Source organism: Orycteropus afer, unplaced genomic scaffold (assembly GCF_000298275.1).
Source record: "Orycteropus afer afer isolate SDZICR_OR568_19922 unplaced genomic scaffold, OryAfe1.0 scaffold00206, whole genome shotgun sequence".
Classification (NCBI taxonomy): Eukaryota; Metazoa; Chordata; class Mammalia; order Tubulidentata; family Orycteropodidae; genus Orycteropus; species Orycteropus afer.
Window position 1 is genome coordinate 4,208,403 of NW_006921793.1, and position 14,883 is coordinate 4,223,285.

The 14,883-nt window shown below is 38.9% G+C and overlaps 1 protein-coding gene across 1 annotated transcript in view; it reads left to right on the forward strand.

The window, feature by feature from the left end:
* Positions 1-14,883, forward strand: part of DOCK9 (dedicator of cytokinesis 9) — a 294,626-nt gene that overhangs the window by 265,260 nt on the left and 14,483 nt on the right. The window contains exons 43-47 of the mRNA XM_042781963.1: positions 5,173-5,295; positions 7,414-7,527; positions 8,191-8,226; positions 9,060-9,206; positions 13,561-13,771. Coding sequence (XP_042637897.1) covers positions 5,173-5,295; positions 7,414-7,527; positions 8,191-8,226; positions 9,060-9,206; positions 13,561-13,771 — 631 coding nt within the window. The remainder of the gene's footprint in view (positions 1-5,172; positions 5,296-7,413; positions 7,528-8,190; positions 8,227-9,059; positions 9,207-13,560; positions 13,772-14,883) is intronic.

Sequence of the window (14,883 nt, forward strand, 5' to 3'; positions counted from 1 at the left end):
ACATAGCACATTGCTTCATTTTGCAAATATTTACTGAGTGTGATGCTGAGCCAGGTGCTGGAAATAAAATGGTGAACAAGATGTGTTTTGTACTCTAACCAACTCTGCTGCTTCTCAGGCTTGCTGCTGCTTGAGAAAAAACACCTAAACCATAGTCCCTTAGAGTCTGAATTGGAAGTTGGCTGAGTTCTTTGTAATCTGGAAAGTTCTACATTAATGTGTATGTTGCTTTATTCTATAAACTAGCTGTGTGCTGTTTGCTAGCATGGGATGTATAAGTACCTGCCTCAAAGTTTCACCTAGTGCAGAAGTCTTCATACTTTAGTGTACTTAGGAATTACTTAGATTCCTGTCACAAATAGTGACATACTTATACCCACCACCCTCACCCCCACCCCTGGATTCATTTGGGGTGGGTGTGGGCCCAGGAATCTGCATTTTAATGGATTATCATTCTGATGCAGGTGGTCCTCAATTGTATCTTGAGAAATGATGATTTAATGGAAACACTGAATTATACCATGATAATAAGCTGGTCATGTAAGCCAGGTCACATATTGACAGTTATTCCCAAATGGTAGATAATAGATAAAACACCTGGCTTTGTAGGTAAGGTTGGTTAAATTAGTTATTCTAAGATGGAACAAATGGTACTTAAATGAAAAATTTTTAAATGCCCTATATAAACACAAATACATACAGGCATTCTGATACACACTCACACACAAACACAGCTTTGTATGCCATTCTGCAGACTGGTGCTCAGTGCCCACTGTTGCATTGCTGTGGCACATTTAAATGTGGAAATGATTAATCCCACTTAAAACAACTTCCTCAATGGCTTTTGAGTGTGGTGCACTGAGATCTTTTTAAGATGGGAGCTCTCTGGTGGCTTAGTGCCTAAAGCATTTGACTGTTAACCAGAAGGCTGGTGGTTCAAATCCACCAGCCACTACTTGGAAAGAAGATTAGGCAATGTACTTCTATAGAGATACCACCTGAGAAACCCAAGGAGGGATCAACTCAATGGTAGTGAGTTTGGTTTTTAATTTCATAAACTGTCATTTCCAGATACATAAAGTCGATTGAGGGTTTTTTTTGTTTTGTTTTGTTTTAAACCAGTTTTTACTTACAGTTCTTTGGGTGTATTGACCATTTAGAAAAAATGTCTTGGTGTTTACTATCAGAACTTCTGTAGAATTGCCTTTCAAAGGCATCACTATTTGACTGTTGTGTAGGTTAGTTCTTATTTTCAGGTGGAGTGATAGCTGAGAACTCAACAAATAAGTAGAAACTAAGAAAGATGCACATCTTCATAATTTAAGTGCACAAGAACAAGAGATGGTTTTGGAACCTTTTCTAATTTCTTCTTCATCTATGGCTGTTATGGTGGTTGCTACAAATATCTGTCTTTAGGGTTTTCACTTAATGGCACCTCTGATGAAAGTATGAATTGACTGGTTTATCTTTTTATAAGCATTGGTACAGAGTTCAGTTATACAAATGAGTTTCATGATTGGTATAGGGTGGTCTGCTTTCATAAAGAGTTAGAGCCTTGTAACTCTAGTCAACGCAATGGCAGTGAGTTTGGTTTTGGTTTTTTGAATATTCAGCATTGTACTGGGGATTCTAGCTACTCACATAAGACTTAATTATCTACGTAGAAGATTCCAATAAATGTACCAAACTAATAAGTGAATTTAGTAGGGTCTTGGGCTGTAAGACCAATATACAAAAAAATCAATCATTCTTGTTACCACAGTTTCACTATATTGTTAGTAATTATTTCATAAAATTCCTAGGAACAAATATGATGGGTGACTTTCAGTCTTATTCAAACGAAACCTTTTCCTTGGGGAGGGGGGAAGAAATTTAAAAACAGTACTATTTACAAAAGCATCAAAAAACGTGAAATATTCTTAGCCACAGCTAGCTATCCAGAGGGAGTGAATAGTTGGACCTGTGGGCTCAGGACCATGATTGCAGGGTACACCGAGCTCAATTGGCATAATATATACTACACAAAAACATTGCTACACCTCCTACTTTGGTGAGTAGCGATTGGGATCTTAAAAGCTTATAAGCGGCCATCTTGATACAATGTTGTGTCTGTCCTTGTCCAGAGCAAAGAAAAATGAAGAAAACCAAAGATGCGTGGAAATTAGTCCAAGCAGCTGGTATACCACGTGATCCTCAGCCCATACAACTATAAGACCAGAAGAACTAGATAGTGCCCAGCTACCACTGTCAACCACTCGGAGGGGGATCTATGTGGGAGGAGATCATGGACAGAGTAGGAGAACAATGTGGAACAAAATTCAAAATCATTAAAAAAAAAAAAGGACCAGGTTTGCTGTTCTGATAGCACCTGATGGAATCACTGAGATTGTGGCCCCTAGCTGCCTTTCAAGTCTGGAATTGAACCCACTCCTGTGGCTTCTAGCCAAACAAAAGACAGGCATATAAGTTGAACATATACATTAGGTAGATACATTCCTTGGAGAGATCAATCATGGGAGAAAGAAGGGCTGTGTATGCACAGAGAGATAGCTCAGGGGGCAATAGTGCATGGAGGGAAGGACACAGGGAAGAGGTAACTATGGGGAAGAAGTGGGAGGGGAGCTGTTACATTGTGGTAAATTGTAGTCAATGTCATGACACAAAGTGTATGTGAGCTGCTGTATGGAAAGTGAATTTGCTCTGTAAACTTTCACCCAAATCACAATAAAAAAAAAAATTTATAAAAGTGAAATATTTAGGTATAAATCTGTATCTATCTCAGTGCTAAAACACTGATGAAAGAAAACAAAGAAGACTTAAATACATGGCTTGAAGCCTTAATATTGTTAACAGGTCAATTTTCCCTAAATTGATTTATAGATTCAGAGCACTCCCAATGAAAATCTCACCTAGAATTTTTGTAGACATTGGCAAACTGATTCTAAATTTACATGAAAAAAAAACAAAGGAACCAGAATAGCCAAAGCCACTTTGCAAAAGTTAATACTCACCCTACTTGATTTCGATATTACTCTAAAGCAGTGGTTCTCAACAGGCTGAAATTTGGCTCCCCTCCCTGCTCCCTCAGGGACATTTGGCAATGTGTGCAAATATTTTTATTATCACTACCTGAGAGGGGAGAGGGGGTTGCTTCTGGCATATAATTGCTAAATATTGCTAAATATTCTGCAGTGCACAGGAAAACCCACATAACAAAGAAATGCCCTGCCTAAAATATCAATAGTCAATGTGGAGAAACTGTGCTTTAAAGCTACAGTAGTAATCAAGACAGTATGGTATGTTGCTACTAGGATAGACACATCAATCAGTGGGACAGAACAGAAAGGCCAGCAGTAACCCATACATTTATTCTCAATTGATTTTTTGACAGGTTCAAAGGATAGTCCTTCATCAAATGGTGCTAGAACAATTAGACATCTATATGCAAAAAAAAGAGGAAAAACATTTTGGCCCATACATCACACCATATTAAAAAATAACTCAGAATGGATCATAGAGCTAAATGTAAAACCATAAAACTTCTAGAAGAAAACACAGGAAAAATCTTTGTGAATTTGTTTGGATAAATATTTCTTTGCTGTTAATACACAAAGCACAATCCACAAAGTAAAAATTGATAATTTGGACTTCATCAAAATTAAAAACTTCTGCTTATCAAAAGACATTGTTAAGAAAATCCAGAGACTGACTATAATTTGGGAGGAAATTTTGGCAAAATACATATATATGATAAAGAACGTTTAATATATATAAAGAACTCTCAAGACCTAATAAGAAAATAAACAATCAAGTAGAGATATGAGCAAAAGATTTGAACAGATATTTTACTAAAGGTATACAGATGACATGTAAAGATGTGAAAATGTAGTGAACATCATTAGTGAAACCCCACTCCAAAGAGCTTAAACAGTAAAGGTTGAATATTGAGTCACATTAAAAACCAAAAAACCAAACTCACGGCCATCAAGTTGATTCTGACTCATGGCGACCCCCTCCAGGTTTCTGAGGTGGTAAATCTTTACAGAAGTAGATTGCCCCATCTTCCTTCCTGAGAGTGGCTGGTGGATTTGAACCACCAAACTCCTGCTTAGCAGTCAAATGCCTCAGACACTGTACCACCAGAGTTCCATTGACTCACATTAAGAAATTCCACAAAGAGAATAACGTCAATGGTGGTGAGTCCAAATGATTAAAAAGTTATCAGTGACACACTTTTTCTTTTTTGGGGGGGAGATGGGAGGATGTCTTCTCCCCCCTTCTCCTTTATGAGAACGTTTTTACTGGTATATATTTCTACTGGGAATGAGCCTTTTAGGGATGAAGGATGAATGTAGATGGTTTGTATTGAACTTGTAAATTGCTTTTTTTTTAAAAAAAAAAAAAAAAAAAAAGGCACTCTGAGATGGGTGCCAGCTCCAGTCAAAGCTGCATGCTATCTATTATGTCCTGTCTGGTACAAGCACTGTGTCCACACATTCCAAGCTGAGGTCCTAAAATTCACCAATTGGCCAGTGTAGGTCACATGCCCACCCATGATGAAGCAGTGACTGGTCAAGAGATAGGATTATTAATTTAAATCTGAGCCATATGTGTTAACTCTTGAGCCATAGATAGTGTTAGCGTCCTTCAAAGTTTAAGGATTCTATACTGGCAGGAAAGGAGGAGAGGATGTTGGTGAGGCAGCACAGTGCCTCCTCCATCACTAAATTACTGTGAATTATTTACTTAGGATTGACATCATATGCTTAGTGACCATGTCGCAGCATTGCCATTGTTCCTCAAAAAGGATTTTTTTTTTTCTAAATTACCTTTATAAAAGAAAACTGAACAGTTTTCTGTTCAGCCTGAGTGAAGCTATGAATGTCAGGTTTTTCCCATACAAGTCACTGTTACACAGTCATTGTAATGTGGCCTTTTTTCATTTTTGCTTATAAACATGACTGAAAAAATGGCTCCTTAGAAAAGAACATAATGGTTAACTGTTAAAAGTGTGGAAGTTAGTATTTTAAATTGCTGTGTATTTCGAAGTCTTCTGTATATTATTTCCTTCCCAGCCTTCTTACTAGTTACCCATTATGAAAGGAAATGCACTGTTGTGTCCCCCACCCTCCTAACACTCTTTTCTGACTGGGGCCCTTGCTCTGTGATTAGGACGTGCTGATGGAGCTCCTAGAGCAGTGTGCAGATGGACTGTGGAAGGCTGAGCGCTATGAGCTGATTGCTGACATCTATAAACTCATCATCCCCATTTACGAGAAGCGGAGGGATTTTGAGGTACCTGAGTGATTTGTTTTCTTCCCCTAGTTGAGAGGACAGTGGAGAGACATTTACTTGCAGACCTACTTACATGCAAAAAGAGCAAGGAGGCCATGGTGTAGTGGTGAGCAGGTGGTCTTTGTCCATCCACATTGCACTGGAGTTGATCACCAGTCCCCACCCTCAAAGCGTCACCAGGCCATCATACAAACATGGCTCTACTTCTACACATTGCAAACAAGGGTTACCACCTTGGCACTCCACTTTTTAACGGTTCCACGGAACAGAGCTTTGTAATCACCAGGTGTCCATTTCCTCAGATCTCTTCCATGCGTCACTGGTCTGGGAAAAGAAAACAGTGTCCCTTCCATTCTTCCTGGACTGGGGAGGTAGTCCAAACCTCTTAGAAGTCAAGTGGAGTCATAGGAAAGCAAAGCCTAAAAATGTCATCATAGAACTTCTCCATCTCTAACAATTCATGTTAACTTGAAGACAGAATTTGCTTACTATAATGTGGAAAATCTTACCTCCTAAAAATCCAAGGTTCCCAGGTTATCATATGCAGGCTAGACCTTTGAATAGGAAGGATTATAATTCAACAATATCACTGCAACTTGTATACCAACACTCATTGCAGCAATATTCCCAATAGCCAAAGGTGGAAACAGCCTAAATATGTCCATCAATAAGACAAGTAGATGAATGTGGTGTATATATATAAACAATACAATATTACTCAGTCACAAAGAGACATGAAGTCCTGACACATGCTATAATGTAGATGAACCTTGAAAACATTGTGCTAAGTGAAATAAGACAGTCACAAATATTGCATGATACCACTTGAATATCTAGAATAGGTGAGTGTATAAAGACTAAAGTTTATTAGTGGTTACCAGGTGTTTTGGTTACCTACTACTGCTCTGACAAGAATATATACCACAAATGAGATGGCCTTAACAAACAGGAGTTTATTCTCTTACAGTTCGGAAAGTTAGAAGTCCAAGTTCCAAGTGCCAGGCTCTAGGCACTGGGTGAAAGCCCTTCGACTTTGGGCTTCAGCTGTGCCTCTTGTTCCCGGCTCACTGAAGCTAGAGGCATTTCTTAACTCAGGCAGCTTCTGGCTGCTGAGGCTAACAAGCTCAAGGTTGACAAATAAAATGGCACAGTCCTGATGTTACCAAACCACATGGCAGGTCATTAATTCAAGTCTATAGAAAGTCCCAAGGTTAGCAGAGCATAGCAGGCTGCTGAACAACAACATGGCTACAGGCAGGGTTCAAGCATGCCACAAGCTAGAGACCATTCCCAAAGCTGTTTCTTATATACAGGAAGCAGACCACATACCCAAAGGCAGCTACTCAGCTACTCCCAGAAGATCCCACCATGGAGTTGATTACCAGTCTCATCATGGGGAATACTACATCCAGGTGCCCAGCCACTCAACCAGGCCCAGCCAAGTTGACACACAAACTTAACCACCATACCAGGGCTGGATGGGTGGAAATAAGAAAGGGGGACTCGCTGCTTTGGGCACACTGAGATGTTCTGTTAAGGGTGATGGAAAAATTTTGGAAGCATAGTGATGATGGTTGAATGACATGATGAACGCAATGTCACTGAATTGTATATGTAAAAAATGTTGAAATAGCAAATGTTTTGTTACACATATATTTGCCACAATTAAAAAAATCTATAAATTATGCAGTAAAAAAAAAAAAATAGTTTTAGACAGGCCTATACAGTGAACAGTAACACTAGAGAGGTACGTACCATTAGAACAGTCAATCATATGAAATCAAAAAAGCAGCTTTTGCGTAGGGACAAAGCTCAGAAGGCAGGGAGGGATAGGAAAGAAGGATGAATGGACACGAGAAATGGAGGAAGTAGGAAGAATGCTGCTACACTGTGGGGACTGCAATCAATGTCACAAAACAGTGTATGAATTGTTGAATGGAAAACTAATTCGTTCTAGAAACTTTCAGATCACAATAAAAATTTATATATATATAAATATATTGTTGATGTTTCACTCAAATCTAAGGAATTTTTACCTATCTCATCATGTATAACTGTTATTTAAAAATTGATTGTACTTTTTTACAAGTGGAAAGACATGAGTATTCTTACTTCCAGAGGCTGGCCCATCTGTATGACACACTGCACCGGGCCTACAGCAAGGTGACTGAGGTCATGCATTCAGGCCGCAGGCTCCTGGGCACCTACTTCCGAGTGGCCTTCTTTGGGCAGGTGAGCCCTGCCTCTCCTTTTTGTAGGCTGACATGTCTTTTTTTTTTTTTTTTTTTAACTCTATAAGGTTAGATTTTGTAAATTTTTTGTTTTAACCTCTATAAATGCTAATTTGATGAATTTGTCATATTTAGTATGATTCTTACCTTCCTCAGTAAACTTTCTGCTTTTTTTTTTTTCTTTCTTCCTGTTTTTTCTTTATTACTTTCTTAAGGCAGCGGTAAGTTCTCCCTCCATAAGACATTCTTTGCGGCATCTTTGGTACTTCAGTGTGGTTTGCAAGTTTCCTTTACAAGTCTGTATGTATACTGTCTAGTCATTAAACACTCAAAAAAACTTAACATTTTATTCCATTTACAGAAATAAATCACCCATTTCCTTACACGTCTGTGCTGCATGTTTTAAACCAAAATTAAGACTTCCTGGTTTCCTTTGTGCCTGTGCGTCTTTATCTTTTGTAATATAATATCTCCACAAGTACATTTACCATTGTAATAGTTCAGCAGCCCTATACGAAAGATTCATTTAACTTAAATTTTAACCTTCAAATCTCTAACATTATTAAATGATATAAATGATAATACATTTATTTAGGGTGTGTGGTTTTTTATGAGCACTATATAACTTCAATTTATTCTGTTATTGTCTTCTATAACTTTATAGCAATACCAGTTTACAGACAGTGAAACAGATGTGGAGGTAATTACAGGAAATGCTTAAAAAGCAAGTAATGTAGTGAAATTACTGCATCTAAACTCCTAGTTTGATGTGGGTGTTTTTTGTTTCATGTTAGCTTGCTTTTTGTTGTTGTTGTTTATCCACTGTTTTTTTTTTTTTTCACCATTTCTCTTATTTTCGATGAGAAATTTTTTAAAAATTTTATTTCAAATATTAACCCTGATTTGGACTTTTTAACTTTCAACCTTTTTCACTTCCCATGTAATTGTAAGCCTTGTTGTGTTCAAACAAGGCTGGTGCTAAAACAGAGGGTGACTGGTGGCAGTGAAAACATTTTCTGATAGTGTATTACAGGCTTGAATATTTTTCTTGTTAGTAAAGCAGACAGAAGTTCACGTAACTTCATCTAACTTCTGCTCAAAGTTCTCCAGACCTGAATGCTTCAGATTTTATACCCTAAACATCATTTGTAAATGGGAGCGTTGCTGAGACCCGCCTCCAGCATGCTACTGAACATTTTTGTTGAGTTCTGCTTCTTGGGAATGTGAAACAGGCTGAATTCCATCATTAGACTTGACTGAGAGAACACAGCCTTGAATCCCAAATCTTTCATTTCACTCAACACTTAATGACAGTATTGTGGAATAAATTTGACATTTTGTGTTCTTTCTTTATCTTTGCACCCAGACTTCACATTATTATCATTTTCCTTCCCATCAGGAAAGCCTGTGTTTACATAGGATTTTATTTGAAAAATCATTCTTGTTTGTTTGTTTTAACTCTTATAACAAAAGAACCTTTCCTGGGTGGTAAGCTTTGGGCTTAGATAGCTCTAATTATGTTTTACGTCACAGGGATTCTTTGAAGATGAAGATGGAAAGGAGTATATTTACAAAGAACCCAAGCTCACACCTCTATCAGAAATTTCTCAAAGACTCCTTAAACTTTACTCTGATAAATTTGGTTCTGAAAATGTCAAAATGATTCAGGATTCTGGCAAGGTATGACCATGTTTAGATAAGTTCTGTAACAATGTAATTTTCTTTTATTATTTGTGATTTGTCATATATTATCTATTTATAAATGTGTATGGGGAAAAAAAAGACTTGGGCAAAAATGAAGTGTGGCCTTTGGTGACAGGATTATCTTTTCTTCTTAATACCTGTTCTGGTTACCTGGTGCTGCTCTGACAGGAATATACCACAAATGGAAGAGCTTGAACAAACAGGAGTTTAGTCTCTTAAAATTTTGGAGGTTTTAAGTCTGAGTTCAAAGTGCCAGGCTCTAGAGGCTGAGTGAAAGCCCCTCAACCTTGGATTTCAGCTCTGCCTCCTGCTCCTGGCCCACTGAAGCTGGAGGCTTTTCTTCACTCAAACGGCTGCTGGCTGCTGAAGCCGACAAGCCCAAGGTTGACAAGTAAAAAGGCACAGTCTCATCGTTATCAAACAGCACAACAGGGCACTAATTCAAGTCCAGAAGTCCCAAGATTGGCAGGGCATGCCAGGCTGTTGAACAACTTGGCTAAGTGGCAGGGTTCAAGCGTGCCAAAGGCTAGAGACCAATCCTAAACTACTTCTTATGTACAGGAAGCAGACACATCCCTAAAGCAGCTACTCATGGCAGATTCCACCATGGGGTTGATTGCCAGTCTCATTTTGGGGACTAACTACCTCCAGCTGCCCAGCCCCTCAACCAGACCCAGCCAACTTGACAACAACTTTAACTACCACAACACCTTTCTGTATTCCCCAGATGTCCTTCATTAAGCAAATCTTTATTTTATAATTATTAAAAGAGATTATTTTACAAAATAATTAATGTCTGAAAGCAGATACCATTTTGAGTCCAGATATTTGAGAACACTGCAAGAGTAGGAGCTCTGGTGGGATAGTACCTAAGGCAGTTGACTGCTAACGAGACGGCTAGCAGTTCAAACCCAGCAGCCACTTCTTAGAAGACTGGGCTATCTACTTCCACATAGATAGTTCCTCGGAAACCCAAGGAGCGGTTGCTATGAGTTGAATTGACTTGATGGTAGTGAGTTTGGGTTTTTTGGGGTTTGGTAAGAGTAGGATCCAAGATGGCCTTCTCATTCCCCTTGACTAAACCTTAGACTTCTTCCTAACTGTAGGCCCCCTGACCTTCCTCTCTCCCTCTTACATTATCCAGAGGCCAAAATAGGGAGTTTCTTATCTCCCTTTCCCTCTCTCCTACCTTTACAGGGTCCAGGTGGCCTGTTCATAACAGAAGAAAGCATTCCAAGTTATATAGCCCTAATTGCAAACTCAGCCAATCACTCTCCCATCCTCCTAGTGAACCCCTTACATCCACTGTCACTTTTCCACTGCCCAGCCCAACCTTTAAAACCCTGCTGCCCTTTGTTTCAGCAGAGTTGAGTTCACAGTTAGTTCTAGTCTCTTTCCTATGGCAATAGCATTTGAATAAAGTTGTCATTACTTGTTTAAAATTGTCCTCTATACTTTTCTTTGACAGTTCTCTTACTTACTGAATGCTTACCCTGTACTTAGCACAGTGCCTGGCACTCTGTATGACTGGTTGTATGTTGGATGTAAGGACAGGCAGATGGACAGACCAATGAATGAACTAATAAGCTAGCACGTTTGTGGGAATGAGATCATCTTTATATTTTGAGAGGCTGTCCTCTGGTATAGTGCTCTGTGAAATCCCTTTCTGAGCCTCTACATTTTTCCTGTACATTTATGTGGCCCACTTTCTTCAGGATCTCTCCAAGAAGTTGGGTGGCCCATTACTACTTGAAACTTGGGTAAAGATAGAACACCTGTTCTCTGTAGTAAGAATGCTCCTATTGCCCAGCCTTCTGCCAGTGATAGACATCCTGCCTCTTTCTCAAGTATACAATTTTAGAGTGATCCTTCATGGTTCCTTTTCTCTCCTGAGTCTTCCTTTGGGATCCGCAGCGTCTGGAAGATCTTTCCTAGGGCTCTTCATTTTCTCTAGAGGAGAAACCTTCAGCATTCTATCCAAGTGCATAGGGAGCTAGGGAAGGGACCTGGAAGGGGGCCAAGCATCTGACTGCTGAATTCTGGATGAGAGAAGGGCTGATGGTCATGTCCAGACTCATACTTAATCACCTTGTATCTGCTTCATTCCTGGCCCCTGCTTTCTAATGAGACTTCTGAACCCATGTAAAGCTTATCCAGACCAGTTTCTCTAGAGTCAGCTTATGTTCTCTTATGGCATAGAGACTAGGAGAGGGAATCTGGAGTTCCACCACTCCAGATGAGGACTTTCAGCCACCCATCCTGCTTTCAGCCCCACACTTCACCCCTTCACCCTTGTCTTAGAAAACAAAAGGGGAAAAAAAAAAAAAATCATTGAGTCAATTCCAACTCATAGTAACCCTTATCTTTGGAACTGCAAATGGTGGTCGTCCCAGGCTTCTAAGGGGTGAACCAGCTCTCTGTGAGCACATGGCTTATAACTTTCTCCATGCTGTCACATCAGGTAGCCCCTCTGTCTTCCAAAAATTCATTGAAATCTCTCATTCACTTTTGTTTCCTTGTTCTCTTCTGGGCCCTTGTTAATTCTTTAATGTCATTTTAACAGAGTTGGACAAGGGAAGAGGGGTTATAAGCACATGTTCGTGCATTTTTAAGTGGACACCTCAACACAACCTTATCACAGATGTAAAATATAATATATTCTTAATAATAGTTATATATTATAATATGTATATTATGTTTATATTATAATATCTTATAATAATAATATATTATTATTATAAGATGTAAGACCTGCTTACATCTTAGACCACATTACCCAAGTCCAGTTTGTCTTTTTAGCTCTGAAACGGAAACCTCTGTCTGGGTCAAGTTGTGACTTGAGCGTTAACAGCCATTTCTCAAGGTTCTCATGTATTCTGCTCTTGAGACAGCAGTTAAGACTATGAGCCTGACTTTCTCTTTCTCCCAAGTATAGGTCCTCCTTTCTTTCTAATCATACATACAACTTTGAAAATGATTTGAAAAACAGGCAATAACGTTTCATTTCACTTTGTTTCCGCTAAAAAAATTTAAGTTACAATGGTTGGATGGATGGCCTTTTATAAAAACAGAAATAAAAAGGTCATTTATTTTCTCATATTCTAAAGTGTAAGGAACTTTCACATCTATTTTTTGTTTTTCAGACATTAGTGTGCATAATACTTTTAGACACCAATAAAACCATGTGTTTTCATTCATTTGCCTGCCTTTAAAATACCAATATAGTCTTCAGCATTCTCTGCAGAGCCATTTCTTCCAAGTCTCTTTTTATTGCTCTCAAAAGTTAAATAAAATTTAAAATGTGAAAAATTAGTTTGCCCTCCTAATAAATTAATTAGCTTTTGTTTCTATATGAAAAAAAAATGACTGTTTAATTTTCCATCATGAAATGTAGTTTAGAAGCATTTCTGTGTTGAGTTAATCAGGAAGTAAACTTACAGTCTCTTAATCTGTACCTGTATTAGATTATTTAATCCATGTTGTTGTTGTTGTTGTTTGCCATCGAGTCGGCCCCAACTCATAGCGACCCCTCCTTGGGTTTCCGAGGCAGTATCACTAAGGAAGTAGGAATGCCCAACCTTCCTTCCGAGGAGTAGCTGGTCGGTTTGAACCGCCAGCCTTCTGGTTAGCAGTCAAGTGCCTTAGCCACTATGCAACCAGAGCTCCCATTTAATCCATAGCTGTATGAATTATAATTGGGGAATCTAATTTTTCAAATATTATTAAAAAATTAAGTTTCCCCTCTTAATGAAATATATAAAAATATTGGAAACCACCAGAGAAATCCAGAAATAAGAAAATTAGTCTATTTTCTTCAAAGAGATCGATGTCATGGAAAAAAACAAAAGTGGAGAATACCTCTAGATTAAGCAAAACTAGAGATACATGGCAAGTAAATGAAAAGTGTGATCACTGATTAGATTCTGGCTTAAACACAAACAGCTGTAAGTGACACTTGGGGACATTTGAGAAATCACTCATGTAGGCTGAGTATTGGGTGGTATTAGAGAATTATTGCTAACTTGTTACGTACGGTAATGATATTGTTTTTAGGATATGCCGGCTGAAAGTCATGATATGAAATAGTTCAGCATATAGGTGTATAGGTATACTTACATAAATAAACACGTGTATTTTAAACAAGTATAGCAAAATACTAGCAATTATTGAGTCTAAAGTGGTAGTTATATGAATACTATTTTTTCAATTTTTGAATTTTTCAAAAAACAAAAAACACGTTGATTAGGAAAAACTTAAAAACACAGCTTATGCAGGTTTGAATGATTTCTTTAAATAGCACCAATCTTCAATTTTGCTCATTTCTTTGAAGGTCAACCCTAAGGATCTGGATTCCAAGTACGCATATATCCAAGTGACTCACGTGATCCCATTCTTTGATGAAAAAGAATTGCAAGAGAGGAAAACGGACTTTGAGAGATCCCATAACATCCGGCGCTTCATGTTCGAGATGCCCTTCACGCAGACGGGAAAGAGGCAGGGTGGGGTGGAGGAGCAGTGCAAGCGGCGCACAGTCCTCACAGGTACGCCCCGGGGCTCCTCCTAGGGGCTCCGCCGGTCCCGGTCCCTGCTTTTACATCATCGTCCACGGGACATGATAGAGTTCTCTGTAAGGAATGAATAAGCTTCTATGTGAAAGGGGCCTCAGAGTTCACTTAGCTTCCCCCACCTACCCATTTTCAGTTCACATTTATCAAGTGTTTAACTTCTAATACTGTTCGTTTGTTTGTTAACCGCTTAACTTGTTTATAAAGTTTTCTTCCACTAGACTCTTAAGTTCATATCCTATAAGTAAAGTGACTTCCCCTTTTTGGACTCAGGTGAAAACAGTGCACTCTCATCTCCCCAGAAAGCTCTTTGCACACAATTTGATTTACAGACCACTTTTGAAATCCATATGGACCCTCTATAGAGTTTGGCTGCCAGGTGAAGAACCCCTACACACAACCCTATGCAGAAAAAAAGAGACCTGCCTCACAGTTCTGTATCCTGCAGGGCTCTTCCATGAGCCTGTTGGGTGATTTTAGGGTGAGTAAGTGGCACGTGAAGCTGGCTCTCTCCCACCTCATTGCTGATTGTGGCTGGCCAAACTCAGCTTGAATTCCTCCAGTGCCAGGACAGGAAGTTCACTACATTCAGAGGTTGGCAGTTCAGTTTTGAAGGGTTTTAACTGGTCTGTTTATCACTGTTTAGTGATGGGTGATCAATTCCGAGAAGTGTGTTTTCCATCATTTTCCAGTTCCTTACAAGTATAGAATCTTTTGAGAGTGATGCTTGCCTTCTTGAAGGAGCCTGACCCATCCACTCTTAGGTCAGGGTCAGCAGTGTATCCTGGGGTAAGCTAAAATCAATCACTTCTGGACTTGAGAAAAATAGGTAGAGAAAGCACTGTCAGTATCCACCACTGTCATAATTTTCAAAGAGTGGCCTTAGCAGGGAAGCTCCCACTACTGCACTAGAAGTCTAGTCAAAGTAAGTGAGAGGAAGACTGTCAAGATTCTGGCTTTCAGGGAAGACTCAGCTCTCACCATTGAATTCACTTGAAGTGAGTGAATTACATCTCAATAAAGCTGTTAGCAAAAACTAATTAATTTAAATATGCGTGTGTATACACACACACACACACACACACCCC